Here is a 26,653-nt window from a genome sequence, read left to right as displayed (position 1 = left end):
GCAAGTTGGGCCCCCCTTTCTCCTGATCAAGTTCCTGGTCACAATCAAACCATTCAACAGCCCGGGAGAAATCAACGAGCACCCACAAAACGAATCCTCACTGCTTTCTGGAGCAAATTTCATTTCCCTTGATACCGAAACTCATGCCGCCGCGACGCCATCTCGAACCAAAACCAAGCCAGCCCCCAACTCTATCCTCACGAACAGCCTCACTCTCACCCATCAACCCCCTCAACCCATCAAGGTCGCAACCATCCGTCAAACGAGGGCCAGCCTTTATTACCAACCTACCATCTCCCCTCTATCAGGCAAACGGGGGTTCAACTCCCCTGGGCGCTGTGGCCCAGCGGTGGAACACTCAGCTGGGGACGGGGGATTTCCACATATCTCCCAGGAGATGGACCTCGACCCCATGAGTTCGACTCCCCGCTCTGGCTGCTCTCTTTTGCACTTTTTGCACTTTCATCTTAGCCAAAGAGTTTCCCACTCATACGACTGTGGTATAAGCTGTGTTTTTCTTTCGTTTCCGTTGTTGTGGGTTTGATGTTGTGTTCTTCTCAGACTGTAGATAGCAACTTGTGAAGTTCACTATCGATTTGATGATGAGAGCCCGTTCTCTCCCGCCTACACTTATGTTTTCTCACATTGGCTTCATCCGCAGGAGCCTTGTGTATCCGTAACTTCATTCCGAAGGGAGGTGATCATGAGAGTAGTGCTTACGAGACATGCCCCGGGACCGAACCTCATTCCGTTTCTCACTACCTACTAAACAATCGCGTACAATTCAAGTCATGAATCTTAGAAATCGCATAATCAGAATGCAAGCGAAAAACTAGGGGGAGTGGATTGTTCGCCGTCTCTCCTCCATGGCGCTAGTTCTACCGCAGTTAACCGACAACATGAGGACAGGTACGGCACATGATCCCTTCGTACGACAAATACTATGGAGAACAACTAAAATTCATGTGCGATATGTAATCAATTTCCCCAAGGGTAATTCATGCCATGCTGCTGGCTCTGAAACTTGCTCGTTCATCACTCGGCACCTTTCCTCGGAGACATTTGTCTTGCCCGGCCAGGCCGCCCCGCTTCGGATCCGATCTTCTCGGCAACATTTTACGGCCTCGGAGACATCCCGCAAGGCCGCACCTCACGCCGGCACGCCCGTTCTTCACTTGGAAGAGCATATAAGACGACAAGAGAGCCTCACCCATTGCCTGGAATATTGCAATCTCATCAAATACAGGAACCCAACTTTCCAAGCTTACACCACATCACAACCAGAATACAACTTACATGAACAACCTCTACAAAACCCTCATCAAAGCACTCCCGCTAACAATAAACATCGCCACATCCAACATGTCCACCCCAGCCCTCCACGACGTCCTCATCATAGGCGCAGGCCCAGCAGGCCTCGCCACAGCAACAGCCCTCTCCCGCCAGCTCTACACCACAGTCCTCTTCGACTCAAACCTCTACCGCAACGCCCGCGCGAGCAACATGCACAACGTCCTCGGCTTCGACCACGTCCCTCCCCCAATCTTCCGCGCCAAGGCCCGCGAGGACCTCAAAGCCCGCTACGCCGAGACCGTGACTTTCGCCGACGGCGTCGAGGTCGTCAAGACGACCAAAGTCAGGGACGGGCTCTTTAGGGCCGAGGATAAGCATGGCAAGGCGTGGTTTGGACGGCGCTTAGTCCTGGCTACCGGTGTCACGGATATTTCTCCAGACATCGCAGGCTACGCGGACTGTTGGGGCTACGGCATCTTTCACTGCCTCTTTTGCCACGGCTTCGAGGAGCGCGGGGCGGAGAGGGTAGGCGTTCTCGCTTTCGGGTTGACGGGAAGCGTCAAGATGGCGACGCATATCGCGTACATGGCTCGGCCCCTGGGTAAGAAGGTGACGATTTACACGCACGGAAACGAGACTCTCGCTTCAGAGATTGGTGCCATGGCCAATAACCCCTTTAGCATTGACACACGGAAAATCACATCGATGCGCATGGCCACGAGCAGCGGAGCGCACAGCACCAGCGTGACACTCACACTTAGTGGGCGGCAAGACGGAGGAGAAGAAGAAGTCACGGAGGGCTTCCTCGCTCACGCGCCGTTCACAAGGCCCAACGGTCCCTTTGTGGAGCAGCTTGGGTTGGAGACGGCGGAGAACGGGGATATCAAGACGGCTGCCCCTTTTGGGGAGACGAGCGTTCCCGGGGTCTACGCCGTGGGAGACTGCGGGAATATGGTCAAGGCCGTTGCGACGGCGGCGGCCAGCGGTGCGCTGGCTGCGGGTGGCATGGTCGTCCCGATGCAGATGGAGCCGAGGGTTGAGATGGATGTTGAGGCTATGCAGAAGGTTATTGGGTGAAGTGGGTGTAGACGATAGAGGTTACAACAGAACATGTCTTTTTCGGGTAAGAATAGATAGTTTGACTCCGGGGATCCACAGAGCCGGCGTAGCGAGGTTATAATGAAGAGAAGAAATGCCCTAGACGAGAAATGCCGTCCCCCAAGCCCCCTTCGGAGATGAAGTCCGTTGTAGACCTCAACGACGTTCCCGCAGAATATATGGAGCCTACCTCTGGGACAAATTGTTGTAAAATCTAAAGAGTATTTTGGGTAGCCCAAATGAGACCCATCACCGCTTCCTTCCCGCATCTTCGCAGGATCATCAACCTTGCTCAAGCACATGTCCGAACCATCGTCGGCACCAAGAACCAACCAAACAAGCAAAACCCTTTCCCTCAAAGCCACGAAACCGAATTACTTTTGCCGTAGGATCAGTAACCCGTCTTGAATGCAGTAGATCTCAGAAGAAGGTCCGACTATCGTTCGACATGCACTAGCGTCCACCACGTCGTCCTCAATCCCCGGCGCGGCATATCCGTCCGTCCTCCAGGCAGCAGAATTAATTCTCCTGCAGCTTTCCCCTCCACCCTCCACTCCCCGACCCGCGACTACCAAAACCACCCAACCCCCCTTTTCTTTGCTGAGACTTTCATGTGTCGTCAAATCATTACTTGTCTGGATATCAGCTGAACGCCACATGTAAGAGGCGGTGTGGGGGGATAGGGCTCTCTACATCGAAGCCTGATCCCGCCGGCAAACCGGGCTGAGAGTCTGTGGAGATGAAACCGGACTGATCATTCTCTCCGTGAAGGCTCAACTCGGCAATCAAGGCCAGGCATTGAAACCATGATTCTGTGGTTACATGCCGCCGACATTGTCGGAAAGAGGTTGCACCGGCCGGCGTCTGGAGAAACATGACTTGCATGAGGGATGCAAGTCGGGCAAAGACTGACTGAGTGGCTATAACGGCTTCCACTCAAATATTTTCCCTTAGTACTTGCGCTGAAACTGCTGAATACAGAAAGCATGGTTCTGATTCTCAAGGTAAGACGTATGCTCAATTATTGAAGTTATCCAGTGGCTTTGTCGCTGAGTAATAACCACTTCTTTCACTGGGGTGTATGACGCGTCAAGTTGCCTTACTTTCCTCACTCCAATCTTCCTACTTTAAGTGTCATATAGCTTGGACTTCATGATACTGACGAGGGCATGATCTCGCCGCGGGCTCTGGTGCCCAACTCATTGGAGCTGCTTGGTCTTACTGGAGCTACCCGGCCGCGTTGATCTTCCACCCCTCTGCAACTTGGCACAAAGTCCGCCCCCGAAATCTTGAGTCCTAGACCGCGTCTTCAAGCCTCGAAAAGGCATATAGTACAGGCCCATCATAGAGGCCCTATAACCCCGCCCCACAATCGTTGGATCCATGTCTCTCTAGGAAAACTAGGCTGCCCTCGAAAGCTTTGAGATGTCGATGCGGGTTTCCAGGGGGCCACCAGGCCTTTACCCGATGTTTACGACATACACAGGTCGGAAAGGGGGCTTATATTCCAAGAATAACTCAACGATTCTCAAATCACATACAGGATAAGAAGCTGGTGTGAAATCCTTGACCTTGATTCATCTTCTTTGGCCGCTTGACGTTGTACTGGCTGACTCCGTAAGTCACTTGTCACCATCCATTTCCGACGTCCTTCAATGCTGTAGCCTGATTGAACGCCTCTCGCTTGGTATGGTTAGCCCGCCAATGGTGGATATGGTCAATATGGAAGGGTAAGGTAGGAGATACAAGCTTCTTTCCAGGCATGTTGCCCTCATTCTTCAAGCACAAATGCCAGGTAGGTGACATGGCAATCAAAGTCAAGACGTGTAAATAAAGCCCTCTGAGAAATTTCAAAGGCGTTTGGAAGAGCATTACCCAATGCGGCAGTGTACGCTTGTAGCCGAGGAATCCTCTCCCATCGGCCCCGGCAAAGGCGCTCTGCCGCTGATTTGACGGGTCTAATTCTCTTTTGAGTGAACCCTTCACAGCACTACTCCTCGGCCCAACCCCACAGCGTAAGCTGAGTACTCTAGAACACACGACTCTGAAGTAGCATGAAAGGTTAAGAACACAAATGTTGGCCTAGATCATGAATAACTTGAGAGGCTCCAATGCTCGCCCACCCCATCACGGCAGAGACCGACCGGACACACAAGGAAATCGTCATCAAGAGAGATGGCTTCATACGTAGCCCTTATTTCTCTTCCTATCTTAGTACTGGGTGTTTCTCTCGGGGCCTTTGAACAGCTCAAACCTGTGCCATTCATAATACCACCTAACCCTGACATTGCAGCCTTCCGTGTAAGCAATCTCATGTTCAGTAACAACCCACACCGTTCCTATGTGGATACTCGACGAAAGGATTGGTATTGCCGCCGGGACGGGGATGGAACGGAACTCCTCGCCACCAAGATGAAAGTAGAACGAAACATCTTTTCCCAGCACGAACCGCGGATGCCGCCAGAGGCTATCCGCGGGTACTTCACGCCATCCACATAATGCAAAGCAGGCCGGCTCAGATGAGGGCGCTTGTATGTGAAGAGAAACACATGGTGTATGGTCAAACCTTGCCATGAAATGGCTGATGAGGCGCTACCTCGTCATGATATGCTTCTCTAGTGACTCTGTCAAGATCGTGCCTAGGCGAGGTACCCGTGGGAGGATGGAGTGTTATGGTTCAAGTCCCACAGCCAGCCATACTTCCAGCATAAAGGTCCCTTCGAAGCGCACCAAGAGAGATTGAGACATTTCTAAAGCCAAGTCAGGTGTCAACAGCCACCAACCAGACTTACGCATCCCCGCAAGAAAACATCGCAGATGGTTCATATCATGCTACAATCCAAGTGAAACGTTACATACCAAGAATCGTGGCATCCAAGGGCCTGGAATAGTCGTCTCTTCCCCCACAAAAAGACATCGCTCACTCAGAGAGAATCAGGTCGTCAGTCTCCAGTACATTGCCAACAATGCCGCGGGGTTCATAGTATGGAGCCCATCTATCTGGACCATTTCCTTCACCAACGAACCGCGCTCTGGAAGACTGGTCCAACATGGACGGTGCCCTAAGAATAGAACCCTAAGAGGCATCTCAGGCAGCATTGCAGGTCAGGAAATCTTGCCCTCCGTCCAAGGTGACAGAAAGACATGGATCACTGAGGCAGACAGGTGGGCGTGAATCCCAAAAGCCACCGCTTTTCCGCGCGCTATATTCTTCACGTTGAAAGTCTTCTGCCTGTGGATGGTGGATAAAACCTCACCAAGTAGCAGCAGCTAGAAGCACCGTCTTATCCAGTCTGACATGGCGGGAGATAGTGAGCATCAAAATGAGGGCATCAAGAGTAAGTATTTCACGGCTTGTGCCTGTCGCAACACACTCAGGACAATCACTCGCCCTTCGTCATCGCCAACCATCTCCTGTAAGATGTAGTGAAGCATCAACCCCTTGTTATCCGTCCCCCCTAGAGGGCCAGTGTTCCCCGATACAACTCCCCGGCGGGCACTTACCAAACAGTACATGAGGTAGCCAGCAACTCGCAAAAATAGCAAGCATAAAAGTGGGAAGAAAAATAGGCCACTTGCCCGCAGGTTGATAACTTCTGAACGGTGTCATCCCATCACCTACCATAACCTCTCCCCACTCAATCGCGCGCGTGTCAACGGGATGAAACCTCGACGTCCCTCCCGCGTGCGGTTTCCCGCTTCTGACTCGGATCCCCCCCTCTCAAAAAACCCAATCTTGTCCATATCAAACATCGAACTCGGTAATACCAATTAATACCCTGCCTCTTGCGTCTATGTCTAATTTGGAAGGAATATTCCCGGGAAAAGAAACGTGTCTGAAGTACTTGACACAACCGACGGGCTGGAGATCATGCGGCGCCCACCGCGGAACCCCGCCGTCAAGGGCGTTGATATGTGTCTTACCCTGAACACAATTGCGTAAAACATCTCAAAAGGCAACAAATACCATGTTCCTGTTTTTAGTAAGCTCATATGGGAGGGTCCCCGGTGCGGAAACCCGCAAGTTGGAGAAAATGAAAACCATGCCCATGGACGGAAAGGGACTGCTGTTTCTTCTTGGTGTGACGTGAACACACCCACCCATGCGTTCTCGAGTCTGGACTACAAGTCCGACTACCCCGGCATGCTGTATACTCCATTGGCCAAGGCACAAATTTCGTTTTCTTGTTTTATTCTTTTCTCACCAGGGGCCTTCATGCCTAAAAATAAGTATTGCTTTGTGCGTTGAATTGCCTTTGATCTCTCTTGGCAGTTTGTGCTCTCGTTTTCAAGTTTGTGACAAAGAGTCTCAGAATGGGGGTTGTTCCGGTCGTTCTTGGTTAGTGTCGGATTAGAAGTCCAATTCGACCGCGGCATACAGCCGACTGCGCAGGGGCTAATTGGGGGCCCTATTTACGATTATCGTAGCTAGCCTAACCTACGGTTAGAACCTCCTTTTTATACCTACGCAGATATTTATATAGTTTAATTAATCTCTTCGTTAACTACGGTTCGAACTAACTACCTTATAATAGGGATACTAATACTAATTAGTAATTAAATTCTATTATTATAAATTAGTAAGGTATCTCGCTATATAAAAGAGACGACCTCTTAATATTATATAGGATAGGAGATTCGTATTAATTAACTTTATAGAAATAAATAAAAAAGGAGGCGATTCTCGAATATTATACGGAATTAAGTAATCGTAGCCCTTTATTATTTACGAGAGGTCGACGTTTATTACGTTAAACTATATTAATTAACGGAACTACTTAAGTAACTAGCCTTTTACTATCGCCCTAAGTAGCTTTTTTATTAAACGATTTTTCTATAGCTAGCCCGTAATTAGAAATTAACTAATTAAATTAATAAAAGTATAGTATAAAAGAGCACTGCGCGATTAAAGAAGGGGATCTTTAAATATAGATATTCTTACTTAGTAGCGAAGGTAATTTTATAGGAGTTATTAAGCTAAGAGATTTATAGTATATAGGAAAGTTTATTATTATAAAGATCTTATAAGTACGACCTTAAGCCCGCGATCTAAATGACCTTTTTATAGCTCCCTTAACTACCCCCCTAAGTATTATTTAGGAATATAATATAGGGGACGGTTTAATAAGGGAGGAGGGGATTTAGAGGTCTTAACGGTATCGAGCTAAGAGTATTACGGATCTTAGAAATTAACTAAAGAAGCTATTTAGAGATTATAAAGAGTATAAGGCTTAAGAGGCTAGAAGTATATAGGATAGCGGAAATTAGTAATTAATAAAGATCTCGAGACTAATTACTATATCTTCTTATAGTAATATAAACGTTTATTATTATTATTATTAAAAAGAACTACTAAAACCTACCCTTTTATACTAAATAAAAAGGAGGATCTTAGTAAGTATAATAGCTAGCGATTTAAAAGGGTAGTAATAATTGCTAAAAATAATAAAAACGAGAGTAGTAGTAAAATAGCGAGAGGAAGTAGGAATTTCCTAGACCTTAATAAATTCGTTAAGTAGCGAAAGCACGGATTTATTATAACCCGCGCGCGGATTAGATATATCCTTATTAAGATTAAATACGCTAGTAACTACTAATATAAATATAAGCTAGAGCACGACTTTTAGTAAGTTAGGGTAAGGAAAAAGAGGACGAAACCCGATCCTAAATAGAATCCTAATCTTTTATAAGTAAGTAAATATTAACCCGGATTATTAGGGGACGTAGATATATAGAATCGCAGATTAGCCTAATAACGAGTAAATTAACGTAGTATTAATCTATTTAACTAAAGTCTATAAGAAAAAGGGGCTATAGGGATAACCCCTATTTTACGAGATTATAAACGACCTTAGCTACTAGCTAGATAAATAGTTCGCGAGCGCAAGCCTAGGAATTATAAAAGCTATTAATAAATTCCTCTACGGGCGAGGGGTATTATTAGCGTAATTATAATTACGAGAGCTATACGAAATACTAATAATAATAATTATAGAGGAGGAATTCGTACTATAAAACTAAGTATAGGTCGATAGAACGTATAATCGCTTTAACGAATTTAGAAAAAGGGTAAATAACCTAGATTTCCTTTTTATAATTACTAACGGAAATCTGTCGTTACAAAAGGATATACTAGGGTAAAATATAGTACCGGAAGTACGATAATTAATAATTCTGCTTATTTCGATCTATAACTCGATACCGCTATTAACGCAAAATTCGGTACTAATTAGCTAATAAGAAAGGAGGTAGACGACCCGAAGTTATTAATAGTACGTAGCGACGTAAGGATCGTATATAAAGACCGAAAATCTAGTAATAAATACGAGGTAATTTATAGACCTTAAAAAGATCTTCCTAAAAAAGAAATTATACTCTAGGGGGAAGTATAAGGTCTTATAAAAAACCCTAACGATATTTTATAATTACTATAAAAAAGTTAGAATTAGGGAATACTAATACTATTTAGTAATTAATGTCGTACTTATAGGTAAAGCCTCTAATTACTATTACGAAGCAGTACGTAATCTCGATCGAAACGACTTTCTTAGTATAATTAATATAATCCGAAGCCGCTTCGAGACCTACGATAAGAACCTAGAGCTCCTATTTAAGCTACGAGCGATTTTTTTTATATTTATAGCTAGGATAATAGAGAGTAAATTATAAATAGAGATCTTCGAAAAGCTTATCGATCGAATCAATAAGCTAGCGAAAACCTAGCTAAATAAGGGGATAAATAAGCAGAAAGTCGGATATCTCTATACCGTAGTCTAGCGTATATTAAAAATAAAAACTACCCTATACTAAGTACCCAAAGACTATAAGACGTTCTACTCAAGGCTAAGATCTAGTTTTAATATTAAAATAAGAATGCCGTACTAAACCTACCTCTAGGTATATAACGGCCCTTATTAATAATATTAGGTCGATCGAACGTATAATAAAAAAGGAAAAGAGGCTAGATATAGTAATTATTAATAAGGAGGCCTAGATTTATTAAATAGGTAGAGATTTAACTTATGGGTAGGGTAATAAAAAAAGTAATATTATATTTATAAAAAGGATAGATATTAGTTAAGTAACTATTTTAAAAAAGAGCGTACTAAATCGTACGAATAGTATAAAAAGTCGAGGGTAATAAATAGTAAAACTAGCCCTCGTTAGTTTAACTAATTCCTTATTATATATAAAGGCAGATCCGGGGGTACGGAACTTAGTAACGGTAGTTAAAGTAGTAGCTTAAAATATATACCCCCTATAAAAGATTCGGAAAATAAGGAAGATCTTACCCCCTATACTAACGAATTAAATTATAACAAAATCGACGATATTAACTACTCTTTTTTCGCCCCGTTAGTTTCTAGAGGATATACGAGGCTAAACGAATAGAGGGTAGTAAAAGCTCTTAATAAGTAGGCTTTTATTTATAAATAGTAAGGGAAGGTCCCTTAGATAACGGATATAGAGGTAGCTAAAAAGGCGAATTTAATAGGGCTAAAGCCTATTCTCTTAATAATTAAAGAGAAAACGCTCTCTCTCTCGATATTTAAAAAAAAGGAACATAGTACCGAGTATATTTAGGGGTAGTTAAAGGGGTCCTTTTTATATTACCTAGATCCCTCGAATACTAAGCTTATATAAATATTCTATGCGAGCGAAAAGTACGGCCTAGACGATTTCTATAAGATTATCTTAAATACTAGGGTATTATAATAGTTAACTAAAAGAAAAGGGTAATTCTAAGCGCTATAAAAGATCGTACTAATAACGCTTAATACGTCGACGGCGGGTATTATAAAGATTAGTTTCGGCCTAAGTAAGGAAATTGTCGCCCTAGGTATAGTAAAAATAGAGACGTACTTTAGAATAATAACTTTTTATATTTTACTTATTAATACCCTATTTCTCCTATATCTAAAAAATATAGATTAACTAAGTATTATATTTAATAATACGAGGAATAGAATCTCTAGTAGTAAGTACTTCGAAATAGTTGAATAATAATAGGGGTATACGTTTATAAAGCTTATTAACGATACGAAGTCGATTAATTACCTAACGGAAAGTGAGCTTAGAAGATTATACTAGAGATTCGGGTACTCGTTAATTACGAGGCTATATAACCTCCTAAAGTAATTAAGTAATAATAATATTAAAATAGGGGCGCTAGAGTAGTTAATAAAAGTATATTACTAATATTAAATAAATGCGCAAAGCCTACGCAGATTTAAGTTTAAATTACGTAATAAGCTTAACTTTAACTAAAAAATCGTCGTTAATATTTTCTATTTAAATAGTCGGCTAGTATTATATATAATTAACGTAGCTATATCTTTCTAAGTAGGGCAATTCTTCTAGGATTTATAAGTAAAGATAGTATAAGTAGCCTTACGAAAAAGCTAGATTAATATATACTAAGGACCGCTAGATAGTATTAGAACCGATGCTAGTACTAGCTTTAAGTTAATAAAATTTAGGGATAATACGACGGCCTATAGTATATAGCTAAAAGTTATCCTTATTAAAGCGTATTATAGTATTAAAAAGGTAGAGAGGGCATACTAGTAGTTAAAAAGTGCGTTTAGAATTATTAAAAAGGAAAATCCGGATTCTATTAATAACGAATGCCTCTAGATAGTACTTAAATACTATAACGATACTATAGGGCCTAACGGACTTATACTAATGCTATTAGTATTTAGAGCATATTTAAGAACGACCTTAGCCTCGCTACTATTACTAAGTATAAGCTAACGAGCCCGAGTAATTAAAAAAGTAATATAGGTACTGCGCAAAGTAAGCGTAAAAAAGCAAGTTAACGAGGTAATTACTATGCATAATAGGCCTAATATAGAGGATAATCTAGATATGCCGTTAAATTTAAAAGTACGAGTATAGCGCGAAATTACTTAATAATAGGCTGGGCTATATAAGTTAATTTCCGTTAACGAGCGCTCTTATATAGTCGTAAGAGATCGTAACTAGCTATTTAAAATATTAATTATAGTAGTTAGACCGTATTATATAGATCCTAACGAGGTAATTTCTAACTTATAAAAAGAAGAAGAGCTAAGGGAAACTATATAACCCGCGGTAGAGGTATAAGAAATTATCCTTAACGAAATCGTTATAGTAGTATTAATAAACGACGAGGAAGAGGAAATTATTAAAAGGGTACTAATATTACTAATAAGACGTCGTAAAAGACTATAATAGCAAGCCCTAACGCGGTAATTTATTACTAGCGACGAGGTAATTAATACTTTTTATATAATAAAAAAGAAAGCCGATTTCGAGCTAGTAGTTAAACTACGTAAGGAAGGCGTAATTATAACTATTAAAAAACTATATAAGGGATCAGATCTTATCGAAGTAGACACTCTTTGCGATCGAGGGGTCTATCGATTTATCTTATATAACTTAGAAAAATATATAAACCTCCGCATATTTAAATTACGAATAGTTCGTAAAATTAAAAGGAAAGGAACACTCTAGCCGTACGAGAAGTCTAAATACGTAATTTAAGGGTACGGCGACGTTAAAAAAGTAACGCTACTTATATAATTACCTACTATATAGCGCTATAACTAACGATTAATAATAGTACTAATAGCATTACTACGGAAAAAGGGATACGAGATTTAGAGCCGTAATATTACCTAGGCCTATACCTAATTAGCTACAGGGCTTATAAAGAAAATCCTAGCCTATTTACTAAAGGAAATAGCTAGTAAGTACTTAGAAAGCACGATTATTAAAGTACTTAAGCTACTATATAAGCTCGCAGAATCGGGTACTTATTAGTAAGCCACTTATTACGATTTTTATATTAATTAATTATTAATAATTACCTTTACGTACGACCCGTACTTATTAGTCGCAGAGTACGAAAGCGATTAATTTAGGATCGTTAAAATATAAACCGACGATATATTAGGCCTATTTAATATTAACTTTATAAAAAAGAAGGATAAGGAGCTCTAGAAAGCGGGCTTCGTAGCGAAGCTAAAAGAGGTCCTTATAATAAACACCCCCCTAGTATTTAACGGCGGGATTCTTATAATTAAAAAGAAAACCGTCGTTTTTTAATAAAAGGGGTAGGGCGAGAAGATTAACCTCGTTAATCTAAACGTAACTAATATTAAAAAGCGGTATAAGGCTAAGCTCGTATAAGGGGTATATATTATAAGTATTTATTAGCCCGAGGCGATTTTTAACTATGCTAAGGTAATATAAGCTATAGATCTAACTAAATAAAACGTTAAGGTACTTAATAAGCGGCTTAAGTAGTAGTAGACAAATCTCGATCGAGGTCTCGTTTATTACCTAATTAACTTTATAATTAGTAAGCTCTACGTCTTTATCAATAGGTTATTTACGAATAATAACGACCTTATTTCGTAATTAGGGTATATTATTATCTTAGTTAACGAGAGTATAAGCGAGAGCGAATTTATTATATATAGTAATATAATTTACTACTCGTTAACTAAAAATAAATAGGTAATAAGAAGTATATTAGTATTAGAAGTATATAATATAATTAATAGCGTTAACCTCTCTTATGTAATTTTAATAACGCTAAAGAAGATTACTAATTAAATTAGTTTTTTACTTATTCTAATAGTTATCTATACCGATTCCTATTCGCTATACGAATACTTCGTTAAATTAGGAACGACGAAGGAAAAGAGGCTTATAATCGATATTATAGCCCTTAGGTAATCGTACGAAAGGCGCGAAATACTTAAGATCCGTTAGATTAATAATAAAAATAACCTCGTAGACGCTTTTATAAAAGTAGTACTAAATAAGGGATTAGAGCAATTCGTAAGTAGTAGAAAAGTTATTATATAAATAGAGAGATAGGTTATATAAAAAGAGTAGAGAAAAGGGGGAAAAGGAGATAACTTAATAAACGGGCCCGAGGTCGAATTATACCTCTAACCGTAGTAGTTAAATCGATAAAAAAAAAAGAAAGTTAGTATCGGATTAGAAGTCTAATTTAACCGTAGTATATAGCCGACTATATAAGGGCTAATTAGGGGCCCTATTTATAATTATCGTAGCTAGCCTAACCTACGGTTAGAACCTCCTTTTTATACTTACGCAAATATTTATATAGTTTAATTAATCTCTTTATTAACTACGGTTCGAACTAACTACCCTGTAATAGGGATACTAATAGTTAGAGAACATGATCATAGGGGCAAGGTAAATTAACTGTGCCCATGGAACCGCGAATTGGGGTTAACAATATTAATTTTTTCGATCGAGAGAGAAAGAAAGCCCAGGCTTCTGCTCTCCCTCTCAAGTCAAGGCCCCCCTTCTTGTCCTCAAGAAATTGGGCAAATATCGGATATATCCTCTATGAGAAAGCTCCAACTAAAAAGGAAAACTCCGTATTCAACCAGGATAAATCTAGTCTCTCCAGACTAAATCACGGCGAATCCCAATTGTACCCCTAGATCTCCGGCGATCCAAGAAAAAAAAACACCACCATTACTATGATGAACCTTTACGCCATGCTTTACTTTAAAACATTTCATGCTCGAATGAATCATCCTTTTTAGCTGTAAAAGAAGAGCTCCTCAGACCTCGTAGTCATCGACCGGTGAAGGCGGGGGCTCGCGTACTCCGACATGGGTGATACCAAGACACTCGGGTTGTAAATCGTAGCACTCATCATGCTCGCGTGGGAATCCCCGCCCTGGGCAGTTACCCAGCCCATCGATTCCCTCGTGTCGTAGCTTCCGAGCTGCTGGTGGTACACAGGGGTCTGAGGAGGAGGCACCACCGCCTCAGCAGTCGCCGTCGTGCTCGCCAGCGCCGCCGCCGCGGTGGTCGCCGTCGTCGTATGTAAGTCGCCAGCCACCACCCCCGGTGCATTGATCTGCTGTCGCTCGCCCTGGTACCACCACTGGTTCTCGAAGCCGTTGTCGACGGTGACCATTGCCGCGGAGAGCGCCTCCAGGTCATGTCTCCGCCCGTCGTCCCCTCTCTCGTGGGCCACCGGGGTGGCGTTGGTGAGGGAGACGTCGCGGAACTTCATGGACAGCTCGGAAGAGTAGTCGTTCACCTCGGACTCGTCGGGCATGCCGAACTCGCCTGGCCAGGACGAGGCTGACCACGGCATCTCGTCCTCGCCAAGTCGGAAACGTGACGGGACTTCGGGCAACGCTTTCCAGTAATCGGGGGTGTTCTGGGGCCGTGGTCGTTGGCGTGGGAGCGCTGAGCTTCCTAGAGCATCTGGTTCGGCATCCCAGGGGCTATCGTTCCATGGCGGCGGGGCTGAGCTACCTCGTTCATGTGAGGAGCTCGATCGACTCTCTTGACGAGATTGTCTGCTGACTTCGTAGTGTGGCGGCATTGATGGTTGCGCTTGGGGTGCGTAGTATTCTTGGATGGGTGGTGAAGATCGTGTGGGTTGATGTTGTTGTTGATGGACTGAGTGTGAGGGCTCTGCTAGATAATTTGTATTTGTTGGTGGAACTTGTCTGGGAAATTGAGCGCGATCACGGAAACCACGAGTGGCGTATGTGACGGAGTGTTGGTTGGGTGCATGTCTAGGTGAGAATGAGACCCCAAATTCGAAGTGGACAAAGATCTGGGGCTTCCGGCTTGAACTCGACGCCATATCGTCAAACAGATGAGGTGGTAAAGGTTCTGTTCTCCAAATGGTGCCCATGATGAAAGGGGGGGGACGTCCGTGGTTGATATGAGGGACGGGAGGCGGACTGGAGAGTGGATGCCCTAGACTCGACGGCGGTCTGGGCTAGGGTGAAAGTAGGACAAAGCGGAGATAGAGTCGGATGAATGCTGAGGTATGGCAGTATGATGCGGTGCCAGTATCCGTATGTACGGGGCCGAGCTTGGGCTCGGACGCTAGTGTCAAAGGGATGTGTGTGGATGTATGTGTGTGTGAGTGTGTGTGTGTGATGTTCTGCAGTAACGGGCAAAGAATGAGGTGGTGTGGATTTGGATGAGACCAGAAGATTTTGTGTTGGTGTGAGATGGATGGATGGACGGATGGATGGACAATGAGAGATGTATGTAGTCAGATCAGATGCTGCGGTTCATCCCTCCGATGTAGGCGGATGTTTACTTTAGTGTTGTTCTAAGCGTATAGCGTATAGAAAGCGAGGTAAGATACAGGAACAGGGCCGCTTAGAATGGAAGTCTGTGTGTGATGTTAAGGCGAGGCGTTTGAAAGGCGAACGCGGGCGAGAAGTGGCTCCCCAAGGGATTGGAAGGAGGAGGGGAGGTTTGTGGCGGAACACAAGCAAGACACCGCCCGGTACAGGCCCGCCGTGGAGGAGGAACCTAGGACCTAAGCTGCTAAGCACTTAAGCAAGCAGCAGAGCCAGCCAGCGCAGGGTGTCCGAGGAATGGGGCAAGGAGGCTAAGGTAGAGGGGCCCGAGGGGGTGAGGGATGGCTGCCACCTGCATCGGGTCTTGGTGTAAGGTGATATGAACAGTGAGTGATGGGCAAAGGGGCTGCGTGAGTGTGGGTGTGAGTGTGAGACTTGAGAGCGCGGGATGAGGAGTGGCGTGCAGTGTGAGGCGTGAGGCGCGAGGTGTGAGGCGAGGCCGAGACTGTGGAGGGCTGCTGAGGCAGCAGAATTAAACCCAGTTACGCCAGTGTGAGAGCGACCCGTATCTGTGGGTAAGTATCTTAGACTAGCAGTACGGAGAATGGCACTGGCAGCTCATCGTTTGATGGCCCCGAATGCCGGGGACCTTGCCGTATGGATGTAGGTACGGAGTATTCTTCTTTGAGCGTGAGGGATCACTTGAGGTAAGGTACGGATAGATAGGCAATGTAATGTGCATCAGTTCACCGACCGTCTGGGAGCAGAGCAATGAGCAGAGCAGTATCTGTGAACAACCAGAAGTGAGAACGGACTGAGAAGCATGGTACAGCCCCTCGGCGCCTCGCTTCCATGTCTGGCAGCAGCAGGTACCCGCTTCGGACGAAATGCCGCGAGCGAAGGAAGCAAATGTAATTTGACGACGCAAGCCAAAGTTCCTCTTCCTCTTTGGCGTCTTGGAGAAGTTGAGAGGAAATGACGATGCTTTCTGGCGCGATGGGAAATTGAAATTCCAAGACGCGGGATGGAGACCCCGATGCGGCCATGGAAGGATGCCGAGGACGAGGGCGAAGGCCAGCCAGCCAGCCAGCTACCTAGGTAGCTGAACTTCGGCTTCGCGAACAGTGAGATAAAAGAGCGGAAAGCGGACAGCAGTAGTGCAGCAGCTTAGCTGGTTGGGAAGAAAAAGGGCGGAATGGAATGGGGTGAGGGATGAGGGAGGCTTGGCTCAGCTTGGGATGCTCGAAGGATGAGAAACACTGGCGGGACGACGTCGAGGATGGAGTGACGGAGTCTGTGGACCATGGACCGTGGGCTGTGGTCACTGGTCGCTGCCCAGGTGGTGAAAGTCGTGGGGGAGATCAAGGTACAGGGTACAAGATCCGCGTGTACAGGGATGCTCCAAGATATGTACCAACACCGTCTTTCTCGAATACGAATCTGAGAATCCAAACTTTGAACTTGACATCAACAACTTACTTTAACTGTGTGGCTGTCTGCGTGCCGACTTCCATGTCAGACTTTGGCACGCCTTTATGGGTAAGGTACCCTAACCAAGACAGGCTGCCAGATCTCGTGAGATGCGTCCACCATGACCTACAGATCATGGAATTCCCTGACGGACTAGTGGACTTCCATTGCAGCTTTTGCTCACGCTGACTGAGAGGCGATGTTGGATATCCTACTTATCCAATGCCTAGAGCCCCGTCCTCAAGGGCATCCAAGGCACCGTCGGAACATTGAGGGCATGCGGGAGAGTCTAGACAGGGTACAGGCCCTCAAAACACCCTATAAGCTCATGGTAGAGGTACGTACGTACGTATTTGGGAATCCCAGGCCCACTGCGTTTTGATCATTTCTTCTGCGGCCTCGGGGTACGTGCAAGTGCAACTCCACGATACTATCATCTTGGCCTCAATGCTATCAACATCTCTCTTTGAATAATGCGAATTTTACAGCTCGCTGCCTGGCCAAGATTGCCGTACATCATGCCTGCATGCACAGCATGTTGCCTCTTTCATTTGGTGTTCGTGTTCACTTTTGTTGCCACCACTGGGCCGCCTCAAGCCAACGTAGAATAAGACCAAGAGACCCCTTTTTACACAATCTTCAAACTTCATTTCAGCTAAAAGCTGCCGGCTGAGATGATTGACGGTCGATCTTCGCCCCCATCCCCCCCATGCGTGCCCTCACGGCCTCCCTCCGTGTCACATCAGATCTGTGATCCGCGGCTTTGACAAGCACGCGCTGTGTCCAAACAACACCCACTGTCCACCAAAAGGCGCAAGACAACGAAGCGAGCCAGTCACAAATGCAAACCACTGATAAGTTACACAAAGTGAGAATACTTGAATCAGAAGGGTTGTGTCCGGCCGTGTGGCCCGACTAGTTCGGGCGTCCCGATGGTGACATTCGCCCCCCGTCCCGTCTCCATACATAATGCTGCCCATGCTTCTTGCCAAGGGTCTCCATTTTGAGTCCGCCGATCAGCCCCCTCCACCGACAGCTGCCAATCATCGTTTTTGCATCTTGGGTATCCAACACCCCGCCGTGACCTTGTCGACGGATATGATTGGGCCGTGGAGGGAATTGACTCTTTGTGGTCCAAGACACCTAAACCAGACTCCCCATCTGTTCCACTGGTCGCGTGGAACCGCATCTCGTTCATCAATCAGGCAGCCATATAAAAATTTCCCGGTACCGCTCAACCGCCATCAAGAAAAGCGTTTCGACTGAACCTTTTGAAAGATGAGGGGGACACGGGGAGATGAAGATCCCTTGCCTTTCGTGGTGTGAAATTGCCTCAACAGCTGCAGCCAATGTGTTTTGCAATGTGCCGAATCACCGAACGTCCCTCGATCAGCGTCTTTTTGCCCATCCCCTTCGTGATGGGAAAAAGGCAATGGCCAGGTCGCACGGAAGCTGTCAGTCGAACAAGGCTTGGAAGGCAGGCAAGGCAGGCAGGCATTGTGGTGACACATGATGGAATCTTCGAATCTGACTTCCATGAGTGGAACCTGGTCAGCACCCAAAAGCTCCAATGTACATAATCATCAACCTACGGGTACGCGTGACCGGAAATATCGCACAGCATTCGTAGCTTACCTTAGCACTGCCTGGAAGGTTTATTCCAAAGTTCAAACAAGTAGGAACGAGCTTGGAAAAAACGAGTACGAACAAGCCAATTGGAAAGCTGGTGACCATACGGAGCAGCTAGAGGAACCGCGGGCCCGGGAATACGGAGTAATCATATTGACGGCATGCCTGATTTCAACTCGGGGAATTATTACTTGTTTCCCGGGCAGCTGCCCTGATCTGCCGAATTGTCCGAGTGGTTCGTCAGTCATCACCGAGGTACGGGCATCCATAATCCATCTGCCATTCACTCATTCCAATGCTGATGTGTTCGTTACTTCGTATGCCCCGAATGCTCGCTTTGACGGAGTAGTGCTAGTGTTATGTAAGCCGTGCATGAGCCACACCTCTATCCCCAAGCCACGTGCTTCATTTCGCCACGTCCCACTCGGGAAGCGCCGCAAGGTGTGGCTTGGACTGCTATTTTTATTCCCCCATCCCAGAAACCCAATTTGATGGCAATGTTATGTAAGCGCACTCTCCACCAATAACGCACCCCCCTCCGTCTCTGTCCCGATCCTCAACCTTAACCCCCGAGTCCGACCCCGACATCAAGCGGCCTTCTGCCTTCGAGGCTTGACTCTGTCGGCAGCCTGATCAGGATCACTTCAATCCAGGCAGAGTCCCTTCGACCCGGTTGTCGGTCTATCTTCAGGCAAGGCGAAGCGCGATGAAAGCGCGCACCGGCGGAGAAATAGGCGCTGCAAGCGCGATCCTCCATCCAAGCTGGGGGGGCCCCCTTCATCCATGCACGAAGGAAGCATTGCTTCCTGAGCTCCGCCTCTCCGTCCATATATTTCAAGGTGCAACCGCAGCTCAAGCTTCTTGATTTGATTTTTCTAGGAATAATCATTTGTCTTCGAGGCTCTGAATTTGGCGTGCCATACTTAATGTTGAGGAGCCGTGTTTCGCCGTTATCGTTCGCTCCGAGGACTGTGGGCAGTGACTTACCTTCGTTTTCAATATGGTGCGGATGCTAGAAATACATCAAATAGTGTGACTATCTCGAAACTATATTTCTAGATCTGAACCCCCATAAGATCAAAACAGTTATAGGAGATGCGTGTGGCACAGCAGATTAAAAACAATTTCTCAAATTTACATTGGACTTGCTCCCATATCATCACACACTGCCGTGTTAAGCCCTTTTCCGAGCCCCGACGCACTGAGACTCCTATGGAGGCTCAAGTTATGAATTTCAAGGCGTCCTTTCATCCGCCACTGTTCTTTCAAATACCGGTCTTTCACGATTCTGCACATTGAGCCTGTAGTATGGTTTGAGAAGGGGACAACATTTCACCGTCGACGCTCGCTCTGTACATGCCTACGAATGACACATAAAGCATCTCGAGTTCCAAAAGATGAAAACATAAAATAAAAAAAAGATTTCACCACCGGTTTGGCTACATCTCTTGGTGTACTTGCTGGGAATCGAACTCGAACTCGTAGTCTGTCGTCGAGTAGGCTGTGGGCGTAATTTGATTGTTGACCTTCAGCCACTCCACCACCCAGCCAGTTTGACCTGACCCGTCAACCCAGACGGAAGCCTGCTGGCTGGTCACAGGAATGGAGTTGAAGGGCTTTATATTGGACATACACTAGGCAGTAACGGAATCTTCTGACGTCTGGCTTTCCTGCCTTCGCTTCCGGCACGAGGCAAACAGGTCCAGCCAACTGATCTTCTGTCCTTTCCTCATCTGCTGTTATTCGTCTCTACCTTAGTCAAGACCCAGCCGCATTCGAATCATCATCCTTCGCTACAGTACAGGAGTTGACAACACATATGTCATCACGCTACTTTCCCCCATGCTGAGAGGGCAAGCCCTCATTTCGAACTGATATTGCCATCAATCCGCATCCAAATAGCTAGCTATTCGAACCGCCCGTGCTTCCTAGTCAAACAAAAACCACCAATTATTCATAGCGTTGAGCTAGAACACAGATAGCCCGGGCCTCGCGATGCCATACTGTATAGCCTCGACTTCTAGCCAACCTTCAACACCCGGCTCGTCTTGCTCCCGCATGAGGAATAAGAAGGTCAAAAGACCTAGGTTGCTGTCCAAGGGCCGACCCCCGTGAGAGGCCATTACAAATGTCGCTCATTGGTTTCATGAGAAGATTTACTTCCTCTATGCGGTCCTTTCTACAAGGGGTTTCCATCGAAATCATAGCAGTGTCGTGGTCTGAATACCTTTTCAACAAACCATTTACCCGAGAGCAGCCATTACAAGACGATTGCCTCCGTTGGCACTGACAGCACCCCCGTTGACCCAGCGCCCCTCCTCGCTAGCAAGAAACCCAACAACGTACGCGATATCCTCGGGGACCCCGATCCGGTCCGCCGCCGTCGTGTCTCGGATCTGCTCGTCGAGATACCCCGCAGGCAACAAATCCTGACTATTCTTGATCGCGTCCGTCGCCGTCAGGCCGACAACGACGCTGTTGAACGTCGCCTTGGTGGTCTTGCCAAACGCCTCGGCGAGAGAGCGCGTGTAGCTCTGCAGGGCGGCCTTGCTGGCCCCGTACGTCATGGTGGGGTCCGAGTTGGCTTGGTACGCCAGCACGCTCGAGATGGCAATGACGCGTCCGCCGCCCTGGGAGGGCAAGTGAGGTAGGACGGCGGTCGTCAGGGAGATGGGGGCGAAGACGTTGGCCTGCATGACTTGAAGGAAGACGGGGAGCGTTGTGTCCTTGATGGGCTGCACTTTGGAGTAGTCGCTCAGCACCGCGTTGTTGACGAGGATGTCGATGGAGGCGGTGGAAAGCTGCTGGAGCGTTTGGGAGACGATTTTGGGACCAAAGGTAGGGTCGAGAGCGTCTGCTTGGATGGCGATGGCGGTGTCGACCCCGAGTTTGCGACACTCGTCTAGAGTCTTTTGTGCCGCGTCAGAGTTGCTGGCGTACGTGATTGCCAACTTGGAGAGGCCTTTGCGGGCTAAGTGGAAGGCAATGGCTTGTCCGATGCCGCGAGACGCTCCGGTGACGATGGCTGTCTTGCCGGCGAGCGACCAAGGTTCTTGCGTAGCGGGAGTTGAAGACATGTTGGGCGATCTTGGAATCTTTGGTTGATGTAGTCTTGAGGGTTACGAGTATGAAGAATGTTAGAAAGTGATTGGTGAAACTTGAGAGAAGAGCTGTGGTATACCAGTGACATTTATAAGAATCGCCATTCTGGGTTCATCTTGAGGCAGCTGGAAGAGCTCGCCGTCCTGCCGTCTCCTGTGGTACACATCTTCAAACTCCGCTGAACTCGTTGCATGGCATATCATCGGAGAGAAGGTCGCCGCAGCGGAAGTTGATGTGGAGCATGCGGAGCGGCACTTGGGCATCACAAACGGCGTCGAGAAAGGAAATATCGGCCGGGGGGGCCGGGGGGCGGAAAGGGGGTCCGGGGATAAGAGGTATTAGTCGCCGAAACTCAAAAACTTTGCATACGTGCAGCACGAACCACCGGCGTAACTACTGACCGGACGAACCTCACGAACCGATGGAAAAGTCTCCGAAGTAGGGCACTTGCTTAAGCAATTGCAACGACGGGGCCTCGGGTTGTTGACCGTGTCCGTCTGGGCTAGATTGAATTATACGCAAGTCTGGGAGGGGGTTGTGACCAAACTTGAATAGCGGAAACAGTGGTCGATCACTGGAGAAATCAAGATTACCTACCTGATGGACTTGGTCATCTCTCGTCCTGCTATACTTAGCAAGTTTCGCCTGTGACATGAACAAATAGGAATTTTGGTGCTGCATATGAGCGAAGTCGATTTTACATTTGCGAACACCATGACTTCAACCACAACGACAGCGGCTGATAATCCTCCGAAAACCTAAACTCCGAACAACGCTGTGGTTTATATGCCCACCGAGAAGCTTTATTCAAAATACTGTCACAGTGCTTCATCTTTTCCGGGATTCATCTTGGTTCGTATAACAGCAAACCTCAATCGAGGGCTTATCGATGTTGAAACCCATTAAGGGCTAGCAGACTCCATCAACTAGCGTTGCCCAAACGAATCACGTTTACAAAGGGAAACAAAGACTCATAACTCGATCCAAAAAAACACCTATCTGGTAACAGCCTCAATACGGGCCTCTGTTTTTGGACGGAATAGATGATGGTCCCGTGGTACTGTCGCGGACAATTTCCACGAACTTTGACATGAGGGTATTATGCTGGTTCGCAGGTTGGTCTGAGATGAAATCTGAGCTTTGGGGCCGGTCTCATCGCTGTCAACCTTCGCCTCTCCCTTGTTGGCATAAGAGGTATGCTTTCCTGGCTATACGGATGTTGTCTTGAGTTCGCCTTCGTTGTCGACGGCGTGCTAATAGTCACCAGGCGTTTCAGCACTCGGCGTTAATCTGGTAGGATTAGAGAGTCCTCTCTGAGACGGCTTAAAACTTTGATACAAATCCAAGGGACATGTGATGTAGGGAGAGCATAGTCAAGCCCAAGAAGTCTACCTTCGTTCAACCTCGAGACAACAGAAGCATTTCCTCTCACGCTTCGTGTATCAAATGATCTGGCAAACAGGCAATCACGGAGAAACATGAAACACTCAAGTATCAGCGAACAAAATGTATTTACGAAACAAAGCTCAAAGAAAGGCATCTTATGCCCGCCAGCGCATTTTATGCTCACCAGCACCGGGAGAAAAACGTCATACTCAAAAAAAGTATCGCGTTCAAAAAAACTCCCACCTGCCCACTTCTCCCTCCCCAAATCCACGGGGAACAGGCGCCATATTTCAGGCACCTGTCCCCCTCTCATATACCAATCCCATGAATCCCCGGGGCCAGGCCGTCTTTCAGACCTGCTACCCCTCCCATATACCTAAGTTAAGTTGCCCGAAGGCTTGCCCGAAGGCCAGAAAAAAGTGCCCGAAGGCGACCCAAAGCATCCTCGGGGCCAGAACCGTCTTTCAGGCCTGCGTACCCCTCCCGTATACCATCCTAAATATCCACGGGGCCAGAGCCGTCTTTCAGGCCTGCGAACCCCTCCCATATACCGGTCTTGCCCTTCCCCTTTCCCTAAGCTGCGAAATCTATCTGGTTGCTGCCTTTCGGCTGAGCAAGCGCAGAGCAAAGACGACAGAGAAGGGGTCTGAAGAAGGGAAGACAAGAGAGTTTAAAAAAGGCTAGTCGCATTGACTCAGCCGGTGTACCCGTAGTAGCCCACCTGGTTCCCCCAGACCCCGTTGTACTGGTACTGGCCCAAGGCCGCCGTGTAGGAGGTGGCTTGGGGGTACTGGAGGGGGTAGGTCTGGGGGAAGGCGGAGAGGGCGGGCGGAGAGGGGACCTGGGCTCCGAAGTAGCCCATCGCACCGCCGGCGAAGCCACTGACGTCCCCGCGTGATGCGGAAGGAATACACGCGGGAGCAGGGGCGGAAGCAGGAGCAGCAGGAGGAGTGGCCGAGGCGGCGCGGAGGAGGGAGGCGGCGATGACGGGTATCAACTCCGGCTTCAGCTTGCCCACCAACTCGGCTATCTGTCCGGCCTGAGCCATCTCCCCTGGAGTCGCGGGTGCCATCTCCAAGGGGGGACTTGGCGGGGGAGTGACTGCTGCCGCTGCCGCCGCTGCCGGAGGAAGAGAGACGGAGGAGGCTGCCTTCTGAGTAGGTGGCAGGGTCCAAGACGGCACGTAAGCCGGCCGGCTCTCGCGTCTGGTGCTCTTGGCTGTGCGAGGCACCTCAGCTCCGAGCGGAGTGACCGGCTGTTGCTTGGCATCCATGTCAAAGACGAAGTCGTCGAGCGCGTGACATGTGAGGCGGCCGTCCCATTCCGGGTTGTGGAGGAACCGCGGATCGCGCCAGGTGGAGTGGGCGGACTCGGCGAAGTGGTAGACCTCGACGACCCAGCCGTTGGCGAGGGCAGACTGCACGGCGGCGGGGAAGCCTCCCTCCATGTCGCCGTCGAGGTTGCCGTCGCCCGTAGCGAGGATCATGACGCCGGGGGCACCGAGGTTGTCGAGGACGGCCTTGCGCATGTGGTGCTGGACCGTCTCGTCGACCCCCTGCTCCTTCATCGCGAAGGAGCCCGCAGACGAGGAGTTGTCTGCGGGTACCCGCTGGAGGACCTTGGCGGTGTAATCACACGCCTCGGCCTCCTGCAGGTACAGGGGGACGGAGGAAGGGGAGGAGGAGGACCTGTTGTTGCCGGCCTTGTTGTTACGGGAGCCGACGATCACGCCCTCCTTGACCTCTCTGCCTCGTTCGAGTATTCCCCTGAATGCGTGGAAGGAGAAGGCGGAGGTTGAGAGGCGCTGGTCCTTGGACATGCCCATGCGCTTCTTCAGGTCGTTAAAGAAGGACACGGAGATGTTGGAGCCGTCGGCGTAGATGTAGAGACCGCGGGCGCATTGCTCCGGGTAAGCCAGGGCCAAGGACTCGTCGCGAGCTCCGAAGCGCTGCTGCAGACGGGCGGCCAAGGGGAGCTGGGAGCTGGGAGGAGGTCTCTTGGCGGTCTGCTTGTTGAAGAGCCTTTCTCCCGCGTTGTCGTTGTCGGCGGCGGCGGCGGCGGACGAGTCGGAATGGTAGCCCGAGTCTGAAGAGGCCCGAGCTACCATTCCGACAGCGATGGCGGCGGCAGCGGCAGCGACGGCAGGCTTCTTGTCCTTGGGCCCGACCTTTGGCCTTTTGACCTCGGCCAAGTCCAAGGACTGGTAGTTCCGCTTGGTGCCAGTTCTGGCCATTTCTTCTGTGGTGAATATGAGAGGGAGGAGAAGAAGTGGCTGAGACTGTTTACTTGAGGGACTCTCTGACTTGCAAAGAGGCTCAAAGCAATGTAAAGAAGAAGAGTAGACTCTGTCTGGCGAAGAGAGAATACGTGTAGATGAAGTAGAAGTCTCGTGAACTCGCAGATTCTCAAACAGCTTGCTAAAATCTCCCAGGGAAGTAGGTGGTTGTGTAGGAGATGAAGAAGATGAGTGAGATGTTCCTGCTAGGTCCGAGGACTGCAGAGAAGGGATTGGGGAGTCCATCTTATAGTGCTAGAGATGAAGACGACGACGGGAACCCTTGTGGTGTCTCTGAGCAAGTTATCTGTATCCGAATGATACTCGAAGTATGTTCGTGATAGTCAAGGTGCCGGGAACCTTCTTGGAAGCCCTTGGTGATAGTCAAGGTACCGGGAACCCTCTAGGAATCCCAAAAAGAGGATCAAGGTTGGATGTTATGACCAAGCTCCTGGGCCGTGACGGGAGGCAATTGGGTTTGGCGAGTGCGGAATCAACCGTGAAAACCGTGACACTCATCGGAGATAGCAAACTCTGCCCTGAACGACCACCTTAAGCTGGCCGTAATTGTTGATCTAGAACCAGACCGGGTTCTCTCTAGCCAAAGCTCACGACAAGAGCCTCAGGTATCTGGCTCAACCTTGGCTTCAGAGTTTCGAGGAGCCGTATATCTTGGCCGAACAGGTTGAGGAGAGAAGGACGGAGAATAGTTTCGATCTGATATTGGATAGGTGGCGACCCAGTTGTCGACTTAGTCTTTAGTACTGGCCTGGCTGGCCCAAGTACACTCTTGATTTCGAGGTTTGGAGGTTGCCGCAGATCTTGGACGGCCGGGTTGCTATGATTCCCAGGTTGCTGGAATTGCAGAGAGAAAATATGCCGGTCGTTGTGTCGAATAGTAACGATGCTTTGTTGTCGATAGCCTCGAGTCGATTTCGGCTTGGACCCTTCAACTGACACCCAATGAAGAACCCGACGTAACTAGGTATCCCAACCAGAAGAGTAACCGAAAGCGAGGTTCAGGGGAAACAGCCAATGTGAGCCGTGGATGTATCGGAGCCGTCAAGTCGTAAAAGTCCTCCTACTATTCGCACGGAACGCCGACGCCACCCAAGAAGAACAAGGACGGGGCTATGCAGAATAAACACCGGGAATTTCGCGGGTGGCTCGAACTAAGATGACAGAGTACAAGCACAGCAAGGTAAAAAGAAAGAGAAAGCAAAGAGTTTGTGAAAACGAAATTCAAAAGGTCCTCGGTCCGACGACAAGAACGGTTCAAGACTTGATGGATGAACTCGCCACAAAC

General features: G+C 47.5%; 8 protein-coding genes across 8 annotated transcripts; 4 read left to right on the top strand and 4 right to left on the bottom strand.

Annotated features, from left to right (window-relative positions):
• Positions 1–1,296: 1,296 nt before the first annotated feature.
• On the top strand, positions 1,297–2,370 carry CLUP02_12629 (uncharacterized protein; the record flags this gene model as incomplete). The annotated part of the gene is made up of 1 exon (XM_049291593.1): positions 1,297–2,370. One exon carries the CDS (start codon positions 1,297–1,299, stop codon positions 2,368–2,370), a length of 1,074 nt encoding a protein of 357 aa, XP_049148738.1.
• A 260-nt stretch (positions 2,371–2,630) lies between these two features.
• CLUP02_12628 (uncharacterized protein) lies at positions 2,631–4,344 on the top strand (the record flags this gene model as incomplete). Its single annotated transcript, XM_049291592.1, has 10 exons — positions 2,631–2,776; positions 2,849–3,004; positions 3,092–3,124; positions 3,182–3,238; positions 3,373–3,395; positions 3,558–3,664; positions 3,796–3,877; positions 3,941–4,121; positions 4,175–4,186; positions 4,248–4,344. 10 exons carry the CDS (start codon positions 2,631–2,633, stop codon positions 4,342–4,344), a joined length of 894 nt encoding a protein of 297 aa, XP_049148737.1.
• A 619-nt stretch (positions 4,345–4,963) lies between these two features.
• CLUP02_12627 (uncharacterized protein) lies at positions 4,964–6,334 on the top strand (the record flags this gene model as incomplete). Its single annotated transcript, XM_049291591.1, has 9 exons — positions 4,964–5,104; positions 5,178–5,258; positions 5,330–5,434; positions 5,496–5,556; positions 5,653–5,702; positions 5,770–5,807; positions 5,854–5,910; positions 5,977–6,152; positions 6,234–6,334. The coding sequence occupies 9 exons, from the start codon at positions 4,964–4,966 to the stop codon at positions 6,332–6,334; spliced, it is 810 nt and encodes a 269-aa protein (XP_049148736.1).
• Positions 6,335–10,167: 3,833 nt separating this feature from the next.
• Positions 10,168–10,326, top strand: CLUP02_12626 (uncharacterized protein; the record flags this gene model as incomplete). The annotated part of the gene is made up of 1 exon (XM_049291590.1): positions 10,168–10,326. A coding segment is annotated over one exon (159 nt), but the record flags the coding sequence as incomplete, so codon positions are not given.
• Positions 10,327–13,963: 3,637 nt separating this feature from the next.
• CLUP02_12625 (uncharacterized protein) lies at positions 13,964–14,764 on the bottom strand (the record flags this gene model as incomplete). The annotated part of the gene is made up of 1 exon (XM_049291589.1): positions 13,964–14,764. The coding sequence occupies one exon, from the start codon at positions 14,762–14,764 to the stop codon at positions 13,964–13,966; it is 801 nt and encodes a 266-aa protein (XP_049148734.1).
• A 1,888-nt stretch (positions 14,765–16,652) lies between these two features.
• Positions 16,653–20,707, bottom strand: CLUP02_12624 (uncharacterized protein; the record flags this gene model as incomplete). Its single annotated transcript, XM_049291588.1, has 19 exons — positions 16,653–16,816; positions 16,878–16,938; positions 16,994–17,144; positions 17,215–17,244; positions 17,301–17,405; positions 17,471–17,477; positions 17,536–17,624; positions 17,697–17,806; positions 17,872–18,144; positions 18,224–18,486; positions 18,664–18,795; positions 18,872–18,935; positions 19,068–19,213; positions 19,305–19,596; positions 19,752–19,872; positions 20,028–20,174; positions 20,244–20,320; positions 20,387–20,455; positions 20,561–20,707. 19 exons carry the CDS (start codon positions 20,705–20,707, stop codon positions 16,653–16,655), a joined length of 2,448 nt encoding a protein of 815 aa, XP_049148733.1.
• Positions 20,708–20,827: 120 nt separating this feature from the next.
• Positions 20,828–21,661, bottom strand: CLUP02_12623 (uncharacterized protein; the record flags this gene model as incomplete). Its single annotated transcript, XM_049291587.1, has 1 exon — positions 20,828–21,661. One exon carries the CDS (start codon positions 21,659–21,661, stop codon positions 20,828–20,830), a length of 834 nt encoding a protein of 277 aa, XP_049148732.1.
• A 2,105-nt stretch (positions 21,662–23,766) lies between these two features.
• On the bottom strand, positions 23,767–25,305 carry CLUP02_12622 (uncharacterized protein; the record flags this gene model as incomplete). Its single annotated transcript, XM_049291586.1, has 1 exon — positions 23,767–25,305. One exon carries the CDS (start codon positions 25,303–25,305, stop codon positions 23,767–23,769), a length of 1,539 nt encoding a protein of 512 aa, XP_049148731.1.
• Positions 25,306–26,653: the final 1,348 nt, after the last annotated feature.

The sequence above is a fragment of the Colletotrichum lupini genome, chromosome 6, assembly GCF_023278565.1.
Source record: "Colletotrichum lupini chromosome 6, complete sequence".
NCBI lineage: Eukaryota > Fungi > Ascomycota > Sordariomycetes > Glomerellales > Glomerellaceae > Colletotrichum > Colletotrichum lupini.
This window is presented reverse-complemented; position numbering and strand designations above follow the sequence as displayed.